Source organism: Pseudophryne corroboree, chromosome 6 (genome assembly GCF_028390025.1).
Source record: "Pseudophryne corroboree isolate aPseCor3 chromosome 6, aPseCor3.hap2, whole genome shotgun sequence".
Lineage (NCBI taxonomy): Eukaryota > Metazoa > Chordata > Amphibia > Anura > Myobatrachidae > Pseudophryne > Pseudophryne corroboree.
This window is the reverse complement of record NC_086449.1, coordinates 599,515,644-599,534,118: the sequence shown is the minus strand read 5'-3', so window position 1 is coordinate 599,534,118 and position 18,475 is coordinate 599,515,644. Positions and strand designations below refer to the sequence as shown.

The following is an 18,475-nucleotide window of genomic DNA, read 5'->3' as shown; positions in this document are numbered from 1 at the left end:
AAACTGGTTGAACACTACATGTGCATTAGCTGTGGGTTTGAAATGTTGGTTGAGCATCATATGTGAATTTATGAAAATGGAGGCAGAATTTTTTTCTGTAACTGCTAAAGTAAAACAAAATTACAGTATGGACTTATTTTGTGACATTTGTCTTTTGCAGGGCAAGTTTAATCTTAAGGGCACTGATTTCCCATCTTCCCATGCCTACTGACTGTGATGGAAGAACTTGATAGTAATGTGAGGTAAGACTTTACATGCTACTGTATGTTTTTGTTGCATCTAAAGGCCCGTATTCAAGGGCCGATGTGGGAGAGATGTGTGCTGAGCGAACTGCTCAGCACACATCTCTCCCGCCGCTCACCACAGCGCGACGTGTGCTGAGCATGCGGGGAGAGACGGGGGGGGGGGGTGCTCATTTCACCCAGAGGGTGAAATAAGCGACCTGCTAGATTGACCTGCATAGCAGGCTAATCTAGCACCAGCGATAGCGATGCGCGGGGCTGCGCATCGCTATCGCTGTAGGGGGTACACACGGAGCGATCATGCTTAAAATCTAAGCAATCTAGTCAGATTGCTTAGATTATCGCCCCGTGAGTACCCCCTTTAGTGTTTTCACATCAAGCTTATATAGCCCGAATGATACCACTTGGCATATCTGACCTGTTCTTTATCTGCAAACACTAAATGACAGAGAAAAATCAGAATGTATAAATACATGTACATACATGAATACATACAGTGGCGTCACTATGGGGTTGCGGGTAGCATCTGGGTGTCCCTATCTAAGGGGGGAGGCACAAAAAATGAAATCCTCCATCCTTAGTCAAAGGAGCCAGGTACTGCACTGTGACATTATGTGGAGCACCCGGCTCCTATCATGGTATAGGAGCTTGCAGGGAAAGCCATACATAGGTAGCCTGGCACATAATGCAAACATGTAAGGGAATAATGTCTGTGCCACCCTGGCCGCCATTTAATAGCTATCAGAAAAGAGGTGTCAATATCAGTGTGGCCAGGTCCCAGTTCTGAGCCCACTTCCCCCTGCCTCCCCCATGTGTTTAATGGTGGCCACTGCACTGAAGGGGTAAACACCCATGCTGTGGCACCATATTTAAAAAGACAATAGGTGCAAGGTGCCCTGTGTAAATGTATTCCCGGTGCTAGGCTCTGGGTGTGTAAATAATGTGTTTCGCTGTGCCGCAGTCCTAGACCTTTTCTGGTGACCACGGCCATGCCATGTTTTAACCCCTGATGCGCTGGGCTGGGGGTCAAGGAGCCGCTGCAGCCAGGAGACCTGTATGGGTTGGAAAGGCTTTTGCTGAGCACAGGCTCAGTGTAATGAATGTAAAATGTACTTACTGAATTCCTTGTGGTCTCGGGGGAATCCCCTCAAAAATGAAATGTCTTGTCAGATAGCCTCCCCCTGAGAGTTGCATAGGAAGACAAAGAAAAGAGCTGGCCACCCAGCCAGCTAAATGCTTTCATGAAGCTCCAAAGAGTTCTCACTGAGTGGGCAGGAAACCCCACAGGGGATTTTGTCTGCCCATCTATGGTGCTTGGATTCAGGCTAAAGGTAGCAGGCTTTATCCCCTGGAAGATTCCTGGAGGAAGTTTTTGGAGGTAACTTTTTTTCCTCACAGACGTGGTGGCCCCAGGGAGTGACTAACTCGGCTGGGGGGCTAAAGCTCAGAGGAGTAAACACTCCCCACTGTCCATACGGGACAATGTTAAATGTGCATGTGCCTAGCTGACTGACTCATGCGCTAAATTTGCTTTGTTAGAGAGAACAGAGTTACTCCCTGTGGTATTGTGTGTTGTAGTAAGATAAAAGGAAGGCTAAGAGCCCTGTGTAAACGTACATTCTTCTGTGACATCAAGAGAGATAGAACTAGTGTAAACATCTTTTGTATGCTGTTCCCCCTGGCAACAGGGGAGGACCCTTTTTAGGACTTATTTGGGCAAATAAACATCATTGCCTCAAGACAATTATCTCAAGCCGTATTGTGACCAACAGGAATGCAACAAATTCTCCACCTGTCCTGGACTGAGCCCAGTGTGTCCAAGCTGCGCCTCCTACCTGCTACTAATGCAGAAGCCTGGTCAGTGACCAGAGGGGTCAGCCAATGTCAATCAGGAGGTGTGGAGCAACATGTGCATACACAGCAGCAAATGGTATTCAGGTGCCGATAGTAGGAGCCTGAGCAGCACATGGTTCCAGGTGCCACATATTAGGTGGCAGCGAAATACCCGCCCACTGCACAGTGGGTGGAGTCAGTAAAAGGCTACTGATAGTAAGAGGGAATCTCCTATTGGCCAGGACCCAAACCCAATCTGTTATCGCTGTGTGTAGCCAGTGAAAGCAGGCGTCCGGTCACAATCATATGTATACTGTATATTATAAATACATAGCATAGACGAAAAACTGTAAAAAAAACTCTTAATGTATTAATATAGGAAGAAATATATATAAAATGTGTAAAATAAAACAATACAAATTCTGTACAATAGACCTACTGTATCTATTAGACCTACTGTATCTATTAAGCAGCATACAATAAGAACAATTCAAAGAAAAACTATTGTAACAAAATGCTCAATCAAGTAATAGTGAGTCCAATCTTATAACCAGTAAGATATCCAGAATGGTATTCCAGAACTAAAAGATCCCTCTTGGTGTAATGACTTGTATTCCTAAAATAGAGGATACATTGCACAAAGTTCTTAGGGTTTTTCCAGAGAATGAAAACAGTCAACTCGCAATTATCTTGTGCTGCCAACAATGGTGGAGAATCATTGGCATGTGGGAAATGTAAATACACTTTAACTGCAGAGCATCCAAAATTACATTGAATGTTTGCTGTGAACTAATTACAGTATTACTGTTCCTATAAGCTCAAAATACTATGTCTTAGAATTGTGTACGATTTAGCCTTCATTTTAGGATTACAAATAATTATTCCAAGAGGGACCCATTGGTTCTAGATAACTATCTTGAATATCACACTGTTTGCTCTAAGTGTTTAATAGGGATCAGTATGAAATACCTACAATCAAAATCCAGACAACAATTTACTGACGGTCAAAATCCCGACACTTGAAATACAGACAAGGTCAAAATACCAACATTTAAAATGTCGACACGTTAAAAAGTTGACAAGAGTTTTCATTGTTTTGTAGTGTGTATGTCGACATAGGTCGACATGGACACCTTGAGTGTACCACGTCCCCTCGCATGGCTTCAGGCACGGTGCCTCGCTGTGCTCGGCACACTATTATATTCCCCCTCCAGGTCCACTTGGATGGTAAAGTATAAACAAATCGGTTTTAATGGAAAAATCATGTCGATTGTTTGATCTGTTGACATTTTAAATGTTAGTATTATGACCTTTTCGGTATTTTAAATGTCTGTATTTTAACCATGTTGGGATTTTGACCTTGTCAGAATTTTGACTGTCTGTCAATGGTTGTCGGTATTTTGACCATTGGGATTTTGATTGTAGGTAAATTTACAGCATCCCGGTTTTTCAAATGCTTGGACTCAATACTTCTTAACTTCATTGAGTATCTTATTTGTTTTTTTCTCATTGTTCCTTCTCGCTATTTTTATGTGGTTTAAACTGTACCATCAACTTGGTTTATCCCCACCCATTATTAATTTACTGGTTATGCTCAATTATGCAATACATATTTTAAATAATATTATTTACATATAGTTTATTTCTTATATTAATGAATCAGAAGTTTTTTCATTGTTATCCTCTGTATTATTTATTTTTGCAAAATATAAGATTTTACACATCTTTTCTAATGCCAATAGCTTAAGACAGTGCTCCTTTTTCTGTTTTTGATGTTCTACTTCCTGTTATTCTGGCCATCGTCTCAATTAGGAGGTGATGCAGTTAAAATTCCAGCTGTCGGGATCCCGGCGTTCAGGAGACTGGCTCCGGAATCCTTACACTCGGTGAAATACCACCGGACGTAATCCTGACCTCCACAGGGTATTCCCACTCGGTTGGTGGGTCTATGCCACCAACCGAGTGGGAATATAACCTGTGGCGAGCTAATCGAGTCACCGGTCCTCAAGCGTGACGAGCACAGTGAGCCTGCGAGGGAACTTGATGTCTCGCTGCAGGATTCCGACAGATGGGATGCCGCTGTCGGTATACTAACAGCCGTCATTCTGTCTGTCGGTAACACATATCGATTCCTTTAGGAGCAATGTTTATTTTTGGGGGACTCAAAGTGAAAAATGTATTATTTTATTTATTTTCCTTTTTTTTATTATAGTGGCAGGTTCTAAAATATATGTTCCACCATTCTTTAGGCGGAATACAATCGTTTTTTCAGCTGCGATAATTCATGGGTGCCCATTGTTGCTATTCAATTGTGTGGGTGTCTTTTCTCACATTTCAGCTAGCCACCTTTGGATGTAGTGAGCTGAAATGCTAAATGCTGGCAGCTGATCTTGCCTGAACGGAGCCAAAATGTAATTGCTCTGTCAGGCAACCGAGGGTGACAGGTGCCATGTGCAACAATTGAATTCTGGCCATTGACTATTTAAATCACAGTTCTGATTATGCGCCTGATGCAAAACCAATTTTTACACAATTAAGCGATTATCAACTGACTGTGAAAGCATCTATGTCACAATGCACATGTGCCTTGTGGACTTGCAATGGCGAATGTAGAGAGGATTTTTTCACAAAGTGATTGGCAGTCAAGGACAGTTTGAGGATGGTTACGGGGATTGGTGGCAAAAGCACAGGTGTGTTGTGTTATGAGCATGTGTCTCAAGTCTCAATCCCATATGCAGCTGCAACGTCTTCTGCAGTGTGGCAGCATTAGCCACTTAACTGATTCTTTTTTTTTTAAACGGTCAGAAATTGTCAATGTTTAATGATTGAATTAGAATAGGAATATTTAAATAAGGATTGTTCAAAACAATTTTCTAAAAAACAAAACCAAAATTTAAAAAAAAATTGTAAAAAAAAATGGTGCAAATATTGATGGACGGAACATTGCGACCATCGATGATCCGAACATCATGACCACTGCAACTTCCTGTTTCAGGCATCAGATCCTCTCAGCAGTCCCCAGAGCCCTTCAGGAAGGCTGTTACATTTCCCCAGCAGCTGCTAATGTATGCAGCCGCTGGCTGGGGGGTGCTGCCAGACTGACCTATCAGCAGTGATTGGCAGCACAACAGGCACTGGAGGTAGGGAACCAGAAAGCAGAGGGACCTCTGAGCAGCAATTGCAGGAAACTTCACTTCCTGCTGCTGCACAGTGAGCTTTCTGACTGGTCGCATCAGATGTGACCATGTCAGGAAAAGCCCAGCCTGGTCTGATCGCATCTGATGCAACCATGCCAGGCAAGTGGTTAAAGTACATATCTGAATCAGGCCCCATACATACCTCCCAACTGTCCCGATTTTCGCGGGACAGTCACATTTTTTTGGGTCTGTCCTGCTGTCCCTCCTGCGGGCTGCAGTGTCCCACAGTTAGGGGGGGGGGGCTGTTGTGAGGCTTCTGCACTCTCTGCTCTGCTCAGTTCATGCACAGTGTCTATTCCTGGGAGGCACAGGGCCTGAGGACATGGCCAGCAGCACACAGAGCACTGGCCATGCCACCACTGTGACTAAAATGGGAGGTGTGGCCAGCGATCGTGGCATCCCCACAAAGACAAGCCCCTTTCTCACAGACCACGCCCCTTGTCAGCACCACGCATAATGTCCCTCTTTGCCTCCTGGGATGTGTGCCCATATGGGGTGCTTTGAAGTGGGGTACCTATAATGAGTGAAAAGTGTGCAGTGCACATGAGCCAATGAGTCCAGGGGCCCATGGCGGACTCTGTAAATGCATTTAATAACGGATTGGACAAATTTCAAACTGGAAAATTTATCCAGGGCTATAGCATTTAACATATTGACATTAAATTATCCGCAATTATTGGACTTTCCTCCTTGGTCACTCCAAATATATGTCAAATGGTTGCTGTATGTTAGGAATGGAAATAGCAAGTGATTCGTAACAAATGTGTTACAAAAGAAATTTACATGCAATCAGCTAAATCATCGACATATGACACAGTGGTCACAAGGGTTAATTGCATCTGCGTGACACGGCGGTCATAAGAGTACATACATATGATTATGAATAATCAGTAGATGCAATGAAAACAGTCGCAAAGAAGGGGAAGGAGAAAATTGACGTATACAGTTATCCTAACAATCACCAGCTGGTTAATCAGCATAAGACACAATGGTCACAGAAAAAGATAATTTTCTCCTTCCCCTTCATTTACTCCTAGGATTTGATTTATATCAATTAAATTGTTATTTGTGAAAATTTATTAATTATAATATTTTCCTCTGAATCAAGAGTGCTCCCAAAAAAGAGTCTTTTTCTTTGAACCTTCTCTGGTTATTTTTGGTGCATTATAATATAAGCAGATTAACACAGAAATACAGGTTGAACCCGATGGGTATTTTGCCTCTTTTCAACCTCACTATGTAACTTTGTAACAATGCGTTGGTGGCAGCAGCGCTGCACAGATCACCAGGAAAATGGCATGGTGGACATTTTCCCTGAGACCTGTGCATGCGCACTGAACTCTGGTACAACATTAGGGTATCCAGTGAACCTAGTGCTCACAGACAGGGCCGGTTGTACACATTGTGGTGGCCAGTGTGAAAGTTTCCACTGGCGCCCCCCCCCGCAAAACAGGGGCGTGGCTTCATAGGGGAGGGTCGTGGCCACAATTATGCCCCCACTAGCTGTGCCCCCAGATTTGCCCCAAGTAGTTGTGCCCCCCAGTTGATTTGCCCCCAGTAGATTTGCGCCCTGTAGCTGTTCCCCCTGTAACAGTGCCCTCAGTATGTGCCCCCTATAGTTGTGCCCCCAGTAGTTGTGCACCCTGTACTTGTGTCCCCCTGTATATTTGCCCCCAGTAGCTGTGCCCCCAGTAGTTGTGCCCCCAGCAGCTGTGCCTCCAGTTAATTTGCCCCTTGTAGCAGTGCCCCCTGTAGCAGTGCCCCTAGTAGTTGTGCCCCCTGTAACTGTGCCCCTTGTAGCAGTGTCCCCTGTAGTTGTGCCCCCTGTAGCTGTGCCCCCAGTTGATTTGCCCGCAGTAGCTGTTCCCCCTGTAGCAGTGCCCCAGTATGTGCCCCCTGTAGTTGTGCCCCCTGTAGATGTGCCCCTTGTAGCTGTGCCCCCTGTATGTGCCCCCAGTAGTAGTGCCCCTTGTAGCTGTGTCTCCTGTATGTGCCCCCAGTAGTAGTGCCCCCAGTATGTGCCCCATGTAGTAGCGCCGCTTTGAAACCCAAAAGAAAAATCACAATACTTACCAGCCTCGCTCCTGCTTCCAGACCGTTGCTGCCACTGTCTCCGGGCGCCGGCTCCTCTCTATGGGAGAGACGTCATGACGTCTCTCCCATAGCAGCGCCGCATTGACACTAGGGGTCAATTTTGACCTCTAGCGTGAGTTAGCGATGCCGGCTGCAGCGGGCGCACGCGGTGCTCGCTGCAGCCGGGAGCCGGTGAGCGGGGGAGGATAATTAGTAGCGGCTCTTGCCACGGCGTCGCCCTCAGGGTAGTGGCGCCCCGATCAAAAAGCCTGCTTGCCCGTGGCAAGAGCCGATACTGCTTAGAGATCCGCTGTGCTACTGGCTAGAGAGGAGAGGGCCCAGATGGAGACTACACATGGGCCCACTCCTCTCTTAAGACGCCCCTGGTGCTTTACCCCATTTCTTTACTACATAGTTTTCTTTTGGTCATGAAAGAGCTACATATGTCTGTGACAGAAGAATATATAATTTTTTTCCATATTCATTATGATGACAATCCGGAGATAGGCGGGACTATGTCGGCAGCACTATGCTGACAAGGTTAGAATGCCTGTTCGAGTACTTTAATAGTGTCGGCAGTACAAGTGTAAAGATGCTGGTAAAACATGCATACATGCATACCTGTACTGAATGCATCCCATCTGTGACAATGCCATCGTATTATACTTAGTGGGGCTTATGCAGAGTGAGCACTATTTAAGTTAATATGTTTCTTATTTATGTACTGTGTACAATTATAATACAAATAGATGCAAATGCCCAATTGGTGACTCATGTGCATTTTGCACATATGTGACCCTGGGGAAAATCAATTGTTTTTGCATGTCCTCTAGCACCCGATCATCTGTCTAACGTTACAGGGTGATATTAAATTATTTGTCGACTGGGTGCGAGTAACTGGGCTCCCATTACTTCTCGCACATGTTGCGCCCAAATATACCGGGTTGCGTGGTGCAAAGTGGCTAAACAGGTCTCAATAATTGGGCATGCAGCTGAAAATATGTGAAAAAGCTGGATTTTTCACACAGTTCTGCTCTCCACCTCAGAAGGGTACGAGCAGAAATAATGGGCGCCGGACACCTAAAAATCTGTTGAATTTCCAGGAAGGGACAGGGAGTTCTCCAATAGGCAATGTTCAGTGAGGACATGTTTATGCAATTGCATCATATGCTGACCAGGGCCGGTTCAGGGGCTTTTTGCGCCCCGTGCAGCAATAGGGGGCGTGGCTTCATACAGGGGGCGTGGTCAGTTATGCCCCCTGTACAGTAGTAGCACCGCTGAAATGATGTGCGGTGCGCGATGACATCATCGCGCAACGCACGGCAAAGGTCCTCTCCACGAAGGAAAACTAGACGCTACGCGTCTAGTTCCCTTCGTGGAGAGGACCTTTGCCGTGCGGTGCGCGATGACGTCAACGCGCACCGCACATCATTACAGTAAAGGTCCTCTCCACGAAGGGAAACTAGACGAGTAGCGTCTAGTTTCCCTTCAAAGCGGCAGAGGGACAGCGGGCACCGGGGGGCACAGCAGCAGCGGATCTTGCCATGGTGCGGCGCCCTCCGGATGGCGGCGCCCCGGGCAAAAGTCCTGTTTGCCCGTGGCAAGATCCGCTACTGATTCAGATTAGATACCCTGTATCTTTTGCACCTTCTGTAGGGCAGAAATGAATACACTTTGATGATGGTGACTTGTTGCAAAGTTTGCGTATATGCTGCCCATACAAATCTGAATGCATCTCAAGATGTGTACTACTTATCAGAGGAAATACGTCATTTTTGCATCAGCCATTTTTCTTTGCACCCACTTGCTACCAATTCTGCATCAATCCCAACATTTTCATATTTATAGCAACATGTAGTGATTAAAAGGGGCTTATTATGAAAGCACTAACCTATGCACATTAGGTCGTAGTGGCATGCACATCATAAAATATATGTATACATATTATATATATATATATATATATATATATATATATATATATTGCATGAGGCCTAACAGAGGCCAGCACACCAATCCATTGAAGTTCCGTATGTTGCCCATCTCCTAACTTCTGGATCCTGCCAAGACACAGGCTATCACATGCCTACCCTACAGATAACTTGAGTTTTCAGCCAGGGCCGGTGCTATCCACTCAGCAAAGTCTGCAGAGCAGGGATGCATCGGGCTGGAGAGGCTCTCTCCCCGCTCTGCGACCCTGCTGCTGCACAGTGTTACTTGCGCTGTTCCTGTCATTCTGGCAGCGCCACTGGTAGCATGAAGCAATCGAGATCTTCAGTCTCCTCCTGTCCTCCATCCTCCCTACTGCATTTTTGCAAACTGATTAGCCACTTACTGACTGGCTGACAGCTCCCAACATGTAACTGGAAACTAAATCAGCCCGGGGTAGAAGGGGTGGCTCACCTTAGTAGGAGAGAGAAGCTATGGGTGGTCATTCTGAGTTTTTGCTCGCTAGCATTTCTTAGCTGCCGTGCAAACGCTATGCCGCCTCCCACTGGCAGAAGTGCAAACGAAAGGATCGCACAGCGGAGGCAAAGATTTTTTGTGCAGTTTTAGAGTAGCTCAATACCTACTCAGCGCTTGCGATGACTTCAGACTGTTCAGTTCCTCTTTTGACGTCACAAACACGCCCTGCGTTTGCGCAGCCACGCCTGCCTTTTTTCGAACACTCCCTGAAAACGGTTAGTTGACACCCAGAAACGCCCTCTTCATGTCAATCACTCTGCGGTCTGCAGTGCGACTGAAAAGCTTCGCTAGACCCTGTGTGAAACTACATCGGCTGTTGTAAAAGTACGTCGCACGTGCACATTGCGCCGCATACGCATGCGCAGAAGTGCCGTTTTTTTTGCCTCATCGCTGCACAGCGAACGAATGCAGCTAGCGATCAACTCGGACTGACCACCATGGACTGTTATTAGAGCCAGAGTTAAGAATTACTGTATCGAAGCAGTGGTGTAACGTCATCCTAAATGACCGGAGGCAAGATAGAGTTTGGTGCTCCTAGACACCATTTTGTTACATGAAAACTTTGCTTATAACACGTAGAAAAGTTAAGTAATGATATGCAGAAATGTAGAAGTTTGTTTATAGGTAGGTGCGCTTATCTAATGTTCAAACGATCCCTTTCCGAAGGAGGGATTCACCGAATTGTCTATGTGCTGAGACTCAATTAGTCGTATCCGGGTCCGTATCTTCAACCTTCCAGCGAGGATTCTATACTTAAAAGACACCTCCCAAACCTCTTTGGTGGCAGCTCAGTTCTTCAGTAAATGACCTAGGTCGGTTCAGTCATGCGATTCTGTGGAGGTAGGGAAGAAGAACAAGCGCCATATGGTGTAGTAATTTAGGGCACAAAATAGGACCAAAAGAAGGACAAAATTTGGTAAGTACCGGATGACTTCTTGGAATTAGGCCTGTCAGACTCAGACTTTCACATCGGCTGTCCCCACCACATAAATATTCAAATATAGCATGTAGGATATGCTTATATCCAGATGGTTCAGCTAGGTCCGGTAAATGTGCTCCTTCCAAAAATTCCCAGTCACTGCACTGTATAGTTATGCAATGTTTAATAACAAAAATAGATAATAAAAAATACTTAAAACACAATAAATAAATAAATAAATAGTAAGTCTTAGCTTAATGGAACAGGCAGTAAGTAGGTCAGTCAGGTTTCTCAACGCGTTTCGCCTTTTAGGGCTTCCTCAGGAGAATACATGTTAGCACAAGGTGCAGCTTTTTATAGCTGCTTTCAGTTTCACTTTTGCGGTCACTTCCGGTTCACAAGCCTTCCGAAACCGGAAGTGACCTGGCGCAATAGAAATATCTCTATACTTCATAAAAACCAGTGGACTTAGTGTTTATCTACATCATTGGTGGTGCAGTGGTTAGATAGACCGTGCTGTTATATTTTACACCGGACGGGCTGTAAATGCCGCTACTGTCCGTGTATTTGTATTACCGGAAGTGACGCGGCTAGCCCCGGCCGCGTCACTTCCGGTTTCGAGTCCGTGCGTTCCACCGCGTGTGGAGGTTGTTCAGCCAATATCTGTACACTGGGTTTGTTTACATTTGTGGCGGAAGTGACGTATAGGCTGTCACAAACAAATCCTATCCATATCATAGCAAAACAGAGGCATGGTAAAGTTTAGTTACAAAAAATACATGTGTTTAGCTGGTCAGGTGCCCCTCTTAATTTTCATCTAGACAGGGGACTGAGCTACTGGGTAGGAAGCATCCATAATCATACAGGAGGTTTCCTTCAAATATCATCACATTAGTATGTTTAAACAGACACGTATATGGAACTATGTATATGTAATCAATTCATAAATCGAACATATTTCAATGGTTTTAGCCAGTATAAGGCCAGTATATATCCCCATAAGGTGCGACCGTGGTACATATGTATATAATAAATACATGATAAAAAATATATATATATATGATATAAAATGATGATATAAGAAAATATATATATATATATATATATTCCTGTAGGGAGTTACAGTTAAGAGAACTAGCAGGTAGAGGGAGGGGTAGAGCTCGCAGGAGTGGGACAAACTCATAACCTTTGTTGTGGCCCGGTGGTTCCCCTACTCACTGCATCTGGATATTACACATATACATGTATATAAAAAAAAAAAAGACTATATGTACAGATTCAACCCTATTTCCAGAATTTTGACAGTTTTTTAGACAATTTTTAGACAATGTAAAATATTATACAACCTCATAAAGTGCAAAAATTGATACATATGTGTAAAAATTGATAAATATATATAAAATAGAAATATAAATATGGAAATATACAAATTTAAATTCTTTTCGGGAAGGAAGTTTCATACAGCCAATTAAGATTAGAGGAACTAGCTGGTGGAGGGAGAGCTCATAGAAATGGGGCAATTTCATAACCTTCGTTATGGCCATGCGGTTGGAGAGTATTTAACGTAAAAATCCAATACATCTCCCTTTGGGATAGTTTTTTCAATAGGTCGCCCCCTCTGGGTCCCATTCTGACATGTTCAATAGCTCTAAAGGTGAACGACTCCAAGCTTGAGTTATGGACCTCGGTAAAATGTCTTGAGAGGGGGTGACTCTCCACTTTATTTTTTATGTTGCGTACATGCTCCTGAATCCGCAGTTTAAGGAGTCTTTTAGTTTTCCCCACATATTTACGGAGGCATCCGCATTCGATCACATATATTACTGAGGTAGTATTGCAATTAATAAAGTCCTTCATCTTAAACTCCTTTGTGGCATCTGAATTAGAGAAGGATTTCCTATTAGGGTGGATGAACCTACACATGTTGCAATGACCGCACTTATACATGCCTTTACATTTAGGGAAGTTATGAAGTGTGGCCACCTTGTTTTTAATCATGCTTGGTGCTAATACCTCTTTCAAGTTCCTAGATTTTCTGAATAAAACCTGCGGATGTTCCGGTAGAATTTCCTTCAATATTGGGTCCATTCTTAAGATATGCCAGTGCTTGGAGAAAGTTTTTTTAATTTTCATTTCTTCACAATTATATTGAGTGATGAACGGAATAGTTGCGTTATTCTGCACTTTTTTCTTTTTTGGCTGGATGAGGGTTTCTCTCACCAGTTGCTCTCCTTTATCCGTAGCTTCTTTAATAACTTTCTCCGGGTATCCTCTTTCTCTAAATCTGCTGGCGTAAATCTGTGATTGTTCTATATAGTTGTCATGGTTACTGCAGTTTCTCCTGATTCTGTGCATTGTAGAAAAAGGGATATTGTTTTTCCATTTTGTGGTATGGCCGCTACCATAATGTAGGTAGCTATTGGTATCTACCGTTTTAATGAAATTTTTAGTGGTTACTTTATCACCATCGCTACTCAGAATAAGATCCAGAAATTCTGCTTGATTTTTATTAATAGTATGTGTGAATTTCAGATTAAAATCATTGTCATTGATGGTTTCCAAAAATTGGTTAAAACTTCCTATGTCCCCGTCCCAGACCATGATGATATCGTCGATGTAGCGTCTATAAAAGCGAATATTGTTGTTAAAAAATGGGTTGTTATAAATAAAACGTTGTTCCCACATCCCCATTAAAATATTCGCATAACTCGGGGCAAAAACTGTCCCCATTGCAGTGCCACAGATTTGTAAAAAGAAGTTGTCTAAAAATTTAAAATAATTATGTGTCAAAATAAAATGGATGAGAGAACAAAGGAATTCACAATGATCTTTAGTGATGTTCGGATCCGATTCCAATTTCTCCCGACATGCTTCAACTCCTTTCTCGTGAGTAATACTGGTATATAGAGCTTGAACATCAATCGTGGTCCATAGGTAGGTATCTTTCCACTTAAAATCATTTAAAAGGCTTAGGATGCTGGTGGTATCTTTCAGAAAAGAGGGTAGATTCTGTACATGGGGTTTTAAAAAAATGTCTACATATTTGGAAAGATTTGCCGTTAAAGAGTCTATACCGGCAATAATTGGTCTTCCTGGTGGGCAATCCAGATTCTTATGTATCTTGGGCAGATGATAAAAAATGGGAACAATGGGGTGGCTATTGTAGAGGTATTGATATTCATCCTTAGTTATGATGTTCTACCCCTCCCTCTACCTGCTAGTTCTCTTAACTGTAACTCCCTACAGGAATATATATATATATATATATTTTCTTATATCATCATTTTATATCATATATATATATATTTTTTATCATGTATTTATTATATACATATGTACCACGGTCGCACCTTATGGGGATATATACTGGCCTTATACTGGCTAAAACCATTGAAATATGTTCGATTTATGAATTGATTACATATACATAGTTCCATATACGTGTCTGTTTAAACATACTAATGTGATGATATTTGAAGGAAACCTCCTGTATGATTATGGATGCTTCCTACCCAGTAGCTCAGTCCCCTGTCTAGATGAAAATTAAGAGGGGCACCTGACCAGCTAAACACATGTATTTTTTGTAACTAAACTTTACCATGCCTCTGTTTTGCTATGATATGGATAGGATTTGTTTGTGACAGCCTATACGTCACTTCCGCCACAAATGTAAACAAACCCAGTGTACAGATATTGGCTGAACAACCTCCACACGCGGTGGAACGCACGGACTCGAAACCGGAAGTGACGCGGCCGGGGCAAGCCGCGTCACTTCCGGTAATACAAATACACGGACAGTAGCGGCATTTACAGCCCAAGATACATAAGAATCTGGATTGCCCACCAGGAAGACCAATTATTGCCGGTATAGACTCTTTAACGGCAAATCTTTCCAAATATGTAGACATTTTTTTAAAACCCCATGTACAGAATCTACCCTCTTTTCTGAAAGATACCACCAGCATCCTAAGCCTTTTAAATGATTTTAAGTGGAAAGATACCTACCTATGGACCACGATTGATGTTCAAGCTCTATATACCAGTATTACTCACGAGAAAGGAGTTGAAGCATGTCGGGAGAAATTGGAATCGGATCCGAACATCACTAAAGATCATTGTGAATTCCTTTGTTCTCTCATCCATTTTATTTTGACACATAATTATTTTAAATTTTTAGACAACTTCTTTTTACAAATCTGTGGCACTGCAATGGGGACAGTTTTTGCCCCGAGTTATGCGAATATTTTAATGGGGATGTGGGAACAACGTTTTATTTATAACAACCCATTTTTTAACAACAATATTCGCTTTTATAGACGCTACATCGACGATATCATCATGGTCTGGGACGGGGACATAGGAAGTTTTAACCAATTTTTGGAAACCATCAATGACAATGATTTTAATCTGAAATTCACACATACTATTAATAAAAATCAAGCAGAATTTCTGGATCTTATTCTGAGTAGCGATGGTGATAAAGTAACCACTAAAAATTTCATTAAAACGGTAGATACCAATAGCTACCTACATTATGGTAGCGGCCATACCACAAAATGGAAAAACAATATCCCTTTTTCTACAATGCACAGAATCAGGAGAAACTGCAGTAACCATGACAACTATATAGAACAATCACAGATTTACGCCAGCAGATTTAGAGAAAGAGGATACCCGGAGAAAGTTATTAAAGAAGCTATGGATAAAGGAGAGCAACTGGTGAGAGAAACCCTCATCCAGCCAAAAAAGAAAAAAGTGCAGAATAACGCAACTATTCCGTTCATCACTCAATATAATTGTGAAGAAATGAAAATTAAAAAAACTTTCTCCAAGCACTGGCATATCTTAAGAATGGACCCAATATTGAAGGAAATTCTACCGGAACATCCGCAGGTTTTATTCAGAAAATCTAGGAACTTGAAAGAGGTATTAGCACCAAGCATGATTAAAAACAAGGTGGCCACACTTCATAACTTCCCTAAATGTAAAGGCATGTATAAGTGCGGTCATTGCAACATGTGTAGGTTCATCCACCCTAATAGGAAATCCTTCTCTAATTCAGATGCCACAAAGGAGTTTAAGATGAAGGACTTTATTAATTGCAATACTACCTCAGTAATATATGTGATCGAATGCGGATGCCTCCGTAAATATGTGGGGAAAACTAAAAGACTCCTTAAACTGCGGATTCAGGAGCATGTACGCAACATAAAAAATAAAGTGGAGAGTCACCCCCTCTCAAGACATTTTACCGAGGTCCATAACTCAAGCTTGGAGTCGTTCACCTTTAGAGCTATTGAACATGTCAGAATGGGACCCAGAGGGGGCGACCTATTGAAAAAACTATCCCAAAGGGAGATGTATTGGATTTTTACGTTAAATACTCTCCAACCGCATGGCCATAACGAAGGTTATGAAATTGCCCCATTTCTATGAGCTCTCCCTCCACCAGCTAGTTCCTCTAATCTTAATTGGCTGTATGAAACTTCCTTCCCGAAAAGAATTTAAATTTGTATATTTCCATATTTATATTTCTATTTTATATATATTTATCAATTTTTACACATATGTATCAATTTTTGCACTTTATGAGGTTGTATAATATTTTACATTGTCTAAAAATTGTCTAAAAAACTGTCAAAATTCTGGAAATAGGGTTGAATCTGTACATATAGTCTTTTTTTTTTTTTATATACATGTATATGTGTAATATCCAGATGCAGTGAGTAGGGGAACCACCGGGCCACAACAAAGGTTATGAGTTTGTCCCACTCCTGCGAGCTCTACCCCTCCCTCTACCTGCTAGTTCTCTTAACTGTAACTCCCTACAGGAATATATATATATATATATATTTTCTTATATCATCATTTTATATCATATATATATATATTTTTTATCATGTATTTATTATATACATATGTACCACGGTCGCACCTTATGGGGATATATACTGGCCTTATACTGGCTAAAACCATTGAAATATGTTCGATTTATGAATTGATTACATATACATAGTTCCATATACGTGTCTGTTTAAACATACTAATGTGATGATATTTGAAGGAAACCTCCTGTATGATTATGGATGCTTCCTACCCAGTAGCTCAGTCCCCTGTCTAGATGAAAATTAAGAGGGGCACCTGACCAGCTAAACACATGTATTTTTTGTAACTAAACTTTACCATGCCTCTGTTTTGCTATGATATGGATAGGATTTGTTTGTGACAGCCTATACGTCACTTCCGCCACAAATGTAAACAAACCCAGTGTACAGATATTGGCTGAACAACCTCCACACGCGGTGGAACGCACGGACTCGAAACCGGAAGTGACGCGGCCGGGGCAAGCCGCGTCACTTCCGGTAATACAAATACACGGACAGTAGCGGCATTTACAGCCCGTCCGGTGTAAAATATAACAGCACGGTCTATCTAACCACTGCACCACCAATGATGTAGATAAACACTAAGTCCACTGGTTTTTATGAAGTATAGAGATATTTCTATTGCGCCAGGTCACTTCCGGTTTCGGAAGGCTTGTGAACCGGAAGTGACCGCAAAAGTGAAACTGAAAGCAGCTATAAAAAGCTGCACCTTGTGCTAACATGTATTCTCCTGAGGAAGCCCTAAAAGGCGAAACGCGTTGAGAAACCTGACTGACCTACTTACTGCCTGTTCCATTAAGCTAAGACTTACTATTTATTTATTTATTTATTGTGTTTTAAGTATTTTTTATTATCTATTTTTGTTATTAAACATTGCATAACTATACAGTGCAGTGACTGGGAATTTTTGGAAGGAGCACATTTACCGGACCTAGCTGAACCATCTGGATATAAGCATATCCTACATGCTATATTTGAATATTTATGTGGTGGGGACAGCCGATGTGAAAGTCTGAGTCTGACAGGCCTAATTCCAAGAAGTCATCCGGTACTTACCAAATTTTGTCCTTCTTTTGGTCCTATTTTGTGCCCTAAATTACTACACCATATGGCGCTTGTTCTTCTTCCCTACCTCCAATGATATGCAGAAGTTTGCAATTAAACTGTATACAAAAGTGAAATGGATAGGGGTACAAATTCAAGGGCATATCCCTAAAATTAGACTACACCTTGAAATCAGAGATAAGTGGCAACTATCAGCATTAGAGGGAGGGGGCCTGGACTACACACCCTAGCGTCTTATAATGGGATGTGCTACCATTCTGGGACTTAGTACTACAATATAGGAACAAGAATGCAGCTGTACCATACACCATTAAAATTATAACAGCCATAATATCCAAGGTTCTTGGCATATTTTGGCCAGTTGGATCCATATCAACCCAAAAGAAATCATATAGGAATATGCATAGTGAAGAACAGTAATATTTTTAATGATACAAACACTTATAAAACAATCACATAAAAGCTCCACACATAACAAACATGAAGCAATGGTGGCCTTAATAACTGTGATAATGTTGAAATTACCAGAAAGGAAGAACTGACAGATGCAGTTCTAAGATAGCATGTGCAATGTGAGTCCCGGGCTCCCACAGTTCTTATGGCAATGCAAAATCAGCATATCTGGGTTTCACATGTCACCGTCACGCTGGCAACCAAATATCAATGTCTCCACATATTTGTATAAGTGGCACTACTACTGTGGGCATTGTGTGTGTGAGTGGTACTGTGGCCATTATGTGTATAAGCAGCGCTACTGCTGTGGGCATTATGTGTATAAGCAGTGCTAGCTAATGC

At 42.4% G+C, this 18,475-nt stretch overlaps 1 protein-coding gene across 3 annotated transcripts in view; it reads left to right on the top strand.

The window, feature by feature from the left end:
- HTR4 (5-hydroxytryptamine receptor 4) overlaps nucleotides 1–18,475 on the top strand; it is a 908,015-nt gene that overhangs the window by 400,112 nt on the left and 489,428 nt on the right. For all 3 annotated transcript variants that reach the window (XM_063928019.1, XM_063928018.1, XM_063928020.1), the window contains one exon: nucleotides 161–242. In XM_063928019.1, coding sequence (XP_063784089.1) covers nucleotides 217–242 — 26 coding nt within the window. In that variant the 5' untranslated portion in view covers nucleotides 161–216. The remainder of the gene's footprint in view (nucleotides 1–160; nucleotides 243–18,475) is intronic.